Genomic DNA, 6,616 nt, shown 5'->3' with positions numbered 1-6,616 from the left:
CTGGGCGAGTTCACACCCCAACACACATCACGGGGGGGCCAGAGGGCCATCCAACCATTGTTCCTGCTTTCGTGTTAGTCCTCTCATGGCGCTAAAAGATGAAGGAACCCACCTAGAATATCCAGCCACATTTACTGTGTTCCTCGGTTGTTCCCCTGTTCCACAAAGTCCATAGCACAACTGCATATCAGTACCACCTGGCTAACATCTATAGATTATATAGCACATATACAGACAGACTGGTGGCCCTCCTTATCTTGGCATGAAACAGAATAAACCCATGAGAGTAAATGATTTAGCTACAGTATGGTTGGTCGCAGAAGCTTGCAGTTGCTATCAAATCGAAGTTAACAATGATTGTTATAATTGTAAAACCCCTGGTTATGTTCCAATGGGCATCTTATGGCTCTGAGGTTGAAAGACTACACCTCAACAACCATTTCTATACATCGGCAGCCCTCAATGATTAGCGGATGAAGAGGGGGCCATTCCATTCCTTTAATGGACAATAGATGTGAGGCCTATGCCCTCTGTTTCCAGAAGGGCCCAGTACAAAGGCTGTTGGGCGCTTGTGCAGCAGTTTTATCAATAAAGGAAGCAACAGCAACGCAGGGTCCCTTGGGTGCAATTGTTAACCAACACACTGGATTGTCTGCCTGAACCTGTGAGGTGCAATGGGTGAAACCAAAAGTTGAAATTTTTGGCAAATGGCCATTCTCTTGCCCACTGTCCATCAGAGTAGATGGGTGAAGAAAGAGTCAACTCGAAAATGTAATGTTCGTTCTTTGTCGCTTGTAACATGAATTTAATCTGAAGACCAGAGCTCAAACCCTGGACATGCACTATAACATGACATTCGCCTAGTTTCAATAAATTGACAACTACTGCCGCCTTGTGGCATCATGGTGTAACACACCAACACGACAGCACAATCAAAGTGCTGTACCTACTCGTTGCCAGCGGAGGCTGCTGATGAGCAAAATTGGTGTCACAAACAAAACTGTCCGGTATACTATCGAGGTTGTTGGTAGTGGTACTGGTAAATCATACCAACCTACAACTTCCATTGCGTCATAAATATGCGGAAAAACTGTTTTGGCTAGATATGTATTCAGTTAGCCTACAGAATATAATATGGAAATGAGCGACTGTGGATCAGAAACTGGTTATTTCAGCTATCCGATGTCATGGGCTGTTCCCGAGTGAACTAGGCGTTTATTTAGTAGACTGGAGCCTTTTCGGTCGGAGCTATACATCCATAACCAGACTCTCACCAGATGAATTTCGTTCCACCTAGCTCCACTCATGAGGAGCTAGGTGGAACGAAATTCATCTGGCGAGAGTCAGGTTAATACATTCAGGCTCACGGCTAAATTTTCATACATTAGGATGGCATTATATTGAGGGTATACGGATGCAATTAAAGTTTAAGGCCGCCTCATACCTCCGGATCCGGACGAAATTCGTCCGTTTGTACTAAACGTTGTCTCTGGGACTACCCTTCATACCTCCGTCCGGATTCAGCGTTGTTATGGATGTTACGCAAAACAACCTCTAGAGGGCAGTGACTGTCGTGTATAAAATGACCGGCATCGACAATCGCAAACATGATGGTATCTGTAGAGGAGATGATTTTGCTGTGTCATCCAGAACAAAGTATACGCGGCGGTGGCATGGGGCACCCCTCACCAACCTGTAGATTCTCTGCTCAAAATTTTAATTCAAAAACGTTTTATTGGCATGAAAAATATACATTTGCATTGCCAAAGCAGGTGAACAATAAAATTAGGTCAGGTATATAGTATAATATAAGTATAAAACGTTAAAAACAAATATATATATATACACACACACACACACACACACACACACACATATATACATATATATATACATATATATACACACACATATATTACACACACATATATATACACACACACACACACACACAATCAGATATTATAGGCCTAGGCTACTATTCTCTATTTTTGCGAATGGTTGGACTTGGACCTCTACTGCCGCCTCGATCTCCGGTGGTATTGCTCCGGTTCGTCCGGAGCACTCCGGATTCGTAAACTCCGAGGCGACGGACCCACTGACGGACGAAACGACCTCCGGGACCGGACGAAAGCGTCCGTATCCGTATTTACCGTAGGGTGTGAATGGGCCTTTATCCGGCTCAAACCGCTCAACTCACTTGAGCATTAACTCCGATGTGAGGACTTAATTCCATTTATTTAGCAGACGCTTTATCCAAACCGACTTACAATAGGTACATTTATCAGAAGAAATATGAAACAATGTGTCGGTACAGAAGGGATGTTCATAGAAGCAAGTACTTGGTTCTTGGAACTTGGTTAACCCACTCCCCGTATACAACAAAGATAGGACAAGACGCTACAGAATGCCAAGAACTGTTTACGGACCGGGTCGTATAAACCAGTGCTTAATGTTTAAAGTATATTTAGCCCCTACTGATAGTAGCCAATCATTCATAGTACTTTAAAACAATCTGCTCAGAATATAAACTCTCAAAGATTAATGAGATATTAAGACTTGGGTAATTTTTAACATATATAAATTACATTGTTCGAAACGCATGTTCACAAATGTATTCATGAAATCAAAATAAATGTACCGAAACTAACTACTGTACCGCTCCATGACGACGCTGGCAACTGTGTGCAGAAACGGTCACAAGTCCCTGGCATGTTCAGTAAACTCGACCCTAACCCCACCACTAACTAGCAGTTGTCATGTTCCGTAACCTCATACCTAACCACTAACTAGCAGTCATAATTTAAAATATTGGAGGCAAGCAATAAATCAGCCATAAACGATTATCCTTAAATCTAGTGTTTGTCCCTTGACAAAACCCGACGCAATCGTTACTGCCGTTGGTCAACTTATTTCCAGGACAGCTCTAAACATGTTTAAATAAATAAAGACACGGTAAATACGGACAGCTTACCGGACAAATTCAAGGCAAACAAGTGTGTGATAGCATTTATTTTAATATTCTTACGCAACATTCTCCACAGTTCAGGAATAGACTGACATTTAACCCGACCTGGACCCTGGTTTACCTATTCGTGGTTCATGGGGCGGCAGCTGGTGACGGCAGGAGGCCGTTACTGTGGGCGGAGCGGAGGACGCCATCTTGGGCAGGCTCCTTCCCGGAAGTAGTTTGTTTTTGAAGAACAGCGTTATTTTAAAACAGGAGTCGTCGTTTTATTGATCAAAGTTAATTAATCAAGTTGTATCGTCACTGAATAGACACAAAATAAACAGTCATGACACATTCACACTATTTCCAAAATCATATTTTAATGGCTAAAACACAACACGAAATAACCTTTATGTACATTATTTACACGCAGACTTCATTAACCAGTCTTTATGACATAACCCGGCACAAAGAGTCACCTTGTGTCCATCTCTGTGAGGGAGACTCCGCTTTCTGCTCCAGTTCACAGCCGAACCCAGAGTCCGTGGAGCTGTGACCTGGAAAAGGCTCAGACAACGTTTACATGTTCATCACCCACCGAGACACTCCCCAGTACTTTAGCAATGGGACACATGTATCGACATTGGTAGTACCTGCCATTGGCTCTCCGTTACCGTAGCGTTTACCTTGATTACGCAAGAGGAGGCGAGAGGTGGGTTTGAGGCGGTCGTCGGGGGCGGCCGGCGCTGTTCGGGAGCGCGCCCGACACTGCGGGGGGTGTCGGGTTCAGCTCTGTGATAAATAAAGCCCAACCATGAAACATGCGACATGACCCAGCAGCGATTCTCTTGTCAACACATCGACTACAACGCCAACGCATTCGACACATGGAATTAAACGGAACAAACGAAAAAAAAAAAAAATGCAATTCAGCACACCTTTTGCCACAGACGTGTCATCGGTGAGCCCGCAGGCCACAGCCAAGTCTCGCGAGGTCATGTCAGTTGAGACCGCGGGCCACAGCCAAGTCTCGCGAGGTCACGTCGGTTGAGACCGCGGGCCACAGCCAAGTCTCGCGAGGCGACGTCGGTAGAGGCCGCGTCGACTAGTCCCGTTCCTGATTAGCATGACGGCTCACAGGCCGAACACTTCCTCAAAGTCCCGCTGTTGAAAAGCGAGATAGTCGTCGTAAATGGAGTCCAGCGCCGTGGAAACGCTGGTCGGCGACAACGACTCACCGTAAACATCTACGGCGGTGTCGTAAACCGAGCGCGGCGAGAACGAGTCACCGAGCGGCGGCATCATGTCAGCGTAGACGTTCTCCATGAGGTACTGGGTGGTGTTCCCCGGCGCCATGGCGCCTGGCCGGCGGTGCGTAAAAGGACCGTCTGTGTGGCCCAGTGTGCCCCTCCTGTGTTCCCCTTCCTTACCGGGTCTGGCCGTCGGCGGCTTCCCCTTGTGGACGCACCTCCGGGCCGCCGCGGTCTTCACGGTCTTGTGCAACATCTTGAAAGTGTCCTCCGTCGTCCTCGTTCGAAGCATTTTCCACTTCATCTTCGACACGGATTTGTGTTTGGAACAGTGTGTGGCGGTGGAGTCCATGATCTCAATGCACATCTCCCCGGAACCGCTCGAGTGTTGAGAGAGTGTGCGGCGGTCCGACTGCGCAGGAACAAACTCCAGAGTTAAATCAGCAACCTTCATAAACTCTGAACCCCGCTACAAAAAGCGTCTTGATATTAAAAAAAAATATATATATATCGATGTTAATATCATGCGTGAGTAATAAATAAGTACTATTACAAGTGTTGTTTGGACCGCTCCGCTGCTGTGAGACCGTTCGTGTCAATTTCTCCTCCAACGATTAACGACGTTCTGATCGCCACGGACTATATCAGGAGAGAAGAATACCCACAATCCCCTATTCTGGTTCCGGTCTAAACATTCCTACTACTACTGCCCCCTACTGGCGGGCAGACCATACATGGGCCGCTGTGTAGGCATTAGTGGTGGATTTCATGATTCGTTTGAATGAATCAGTTCGAGTCGATCAGTTCGCCAAGAAGAGTCGTTCACTCGTTCGTTAATTCGTTTGCATTTCCGGTAGCGGTGAATCACGGTTCTCAGTCACAGAGTCGGTCAGACTCCGCTCCTCCTTCATTCTCATTTTCAAACGAATCACGATCGTGCAATGGTGCAAACGGTCATCAATCAACACAACATTAACGAGTGTGGAGACGAACTGAAACGGGGAATCAGGTCGGTTCGTTCATGTTAAAGAGTCGTTCGTTCGAACTGATTCGTTCGCGAACGAGCCATCACTAGTAGGCATACATTTGCTATAGAACAACGGTTTAGGCAATTCCTTCAAGTCCCAATTGCTTTGATGGATTCAAATGTTGATTTGTGTACATGATGCATCCATGACTTTGTCATGAGCTATTTTATTTTTTAGAGAGATGCAAAGAAATATAATAAACAGTTGGTATGTATAGGAGTTTAATATGCTAGTGGAAATTATCAAAGTTTAAAACTTAGCACATAGGAATATGCAACAAGAGAAAGCGTTAATTACATAGAAGCCAGATGAGAAAGGAATGAGACTCAAGGCCACAGTGTGACATGGAGCCCTGGAAATGGAGAAAGGCAATCCCATGTCCACCTATTGGGAGGATGAGCTGAGTTTATGTTAGTCTGTCTTGGTTCTCAGGACAAAGTTGACAAAAGGTCCAGTGAGAATTAATTTTCCCCTTAATAGAGAACATCAGAAGTTCCAGACAATGGCTGCTTCTGCTGCACCTAAACAAAAGTTATCTCTGGAGAAGATTAATATTGTACCAATATTGGAGACTAGAAGAGTCATATTTTACTGATATTGAAGAATAGAAGACTATGATTGAAGAGCATTGTACCAATATTGAAGACTAATATTGTAGTGTCACAAACGCCTTGGCTCAAAGGTGATGGACATAAGGAGACAGACACCGTTGGGTAACGTTAATTACAATAATCTCAATTTATTGAGAGCAGTATTTCCATAAATCAGAAGAAGAGGTAACGTAAAGAGTCATGCATGTCTGCATGACACATGTAATGCATAACGCAAAAAGGGCATTGCGATCCACTGCAGCCAGCCCTCAAACGCGCCTGGCTAGAGCCGATCAGGGAGAGAGAATGAGGCCACAGGACACCTATAATTTGACAGCCATAAACACGGATGGCTTCAATTCCCTCATTAGCACCGGAACTCTCCAGCTCCTCCTGCAGGTCAATGGCATAGGACAATATGCCTAGTGCTCAACAGCACCTAACCCTAACCCTAACCATAATCAGCCCTTGGGCCCTGCAGGCCATGGACCTATAAAGAAAAAAAAGAAAGCTTCAGGCCCTTGCGTCCACCGCAAGGGCCTGACGTGCACCTACCTAAATTGTAAAGGTTCACGACTGCGTCGAAACGTCTGCGTAGTCATGGCGTTGCGTGAACGTGGAACCATAATCTTAATCTTAATATTGTATACATTGCAGACCATAATACTTATATTGAAGACTAATACAACCACTCATATTGGTATGTATTTGCAAATTTAGCATATTCTACTATACATCTTATCTTATCTTATGTTTAGAGACTTGGGAGAGGATTAATGAAAATGATCAAGAATGAAG

General features: G+C 45.0%; 1 protein-coding gene across 2 annotated transcripts; it reads right to left on the bottom strand.

The window, feature by feature from the left end:
• Nucleotides 1–3,308: 3,308 nt before the first annotated feature.
• On the bottom strand, nucleotides 3,309–4,799 carry LOC311362908 (uncharacterized protein). Of its 2 annotated transcripts, XM_084482802.1 has the most exons (3): nucleotides 4,189–4,799; nucleotides 3,889–4,114; nucleotides 3,309–3,742 (listed from the first exon to the last, which is right to left on the bottom strand). In XM_084482802.1, exons 1-2 carry the CDS (start codon nucleotides 4,652–4,654, stop codon nucleotides 4,104–4,106), a joined length of 477 nt encoding a protein of 158 aa, XP_084338928.1. In that variant the 5' UTR covers nucleotides 4,655–4,799; the 3' UTR covers nucleotides 3,309–3,742; nucleotides 3,889–4,103. The 2 variants fall into 2 exon arrangements, with proteins under 2 accessions (XP_084338928.1, XP_084338927.1); XM_084482801.1 differs by having other exon boundaries at nucleotides 3,889–4,799.
• Between the last annotated feature and the right edge of the window lie 1,817 nt (nucleotides 4,800–6,616).

Source organism: Micromesistius poutassou (assembly GCF_964030765.1).
Source record: "Micromesistius poutassou genome assembly, chromosome: 18".
Taxonomy (NCBI): Eukaryota; Metazoa; Chordata; class Actinopteri; order Gadiformes; family Gadidae; genus Micromesistius; species Micromesistius poutassou.
The sequence above is the reverse complement of the archived record's forward strand: the minus strand, read 5'-3'. Positions and strand labels throughout refer to the sequence as shown.

Coding starts and splice junctions, on each gene's coding strand:
- LOC311362908 (XM_084482801.1), bottom strand. CDS start 4,654: ATGAAGGTTGCTGATTTAACTCTGGAGTTTGTTCCTGCGCAGTCGGAC.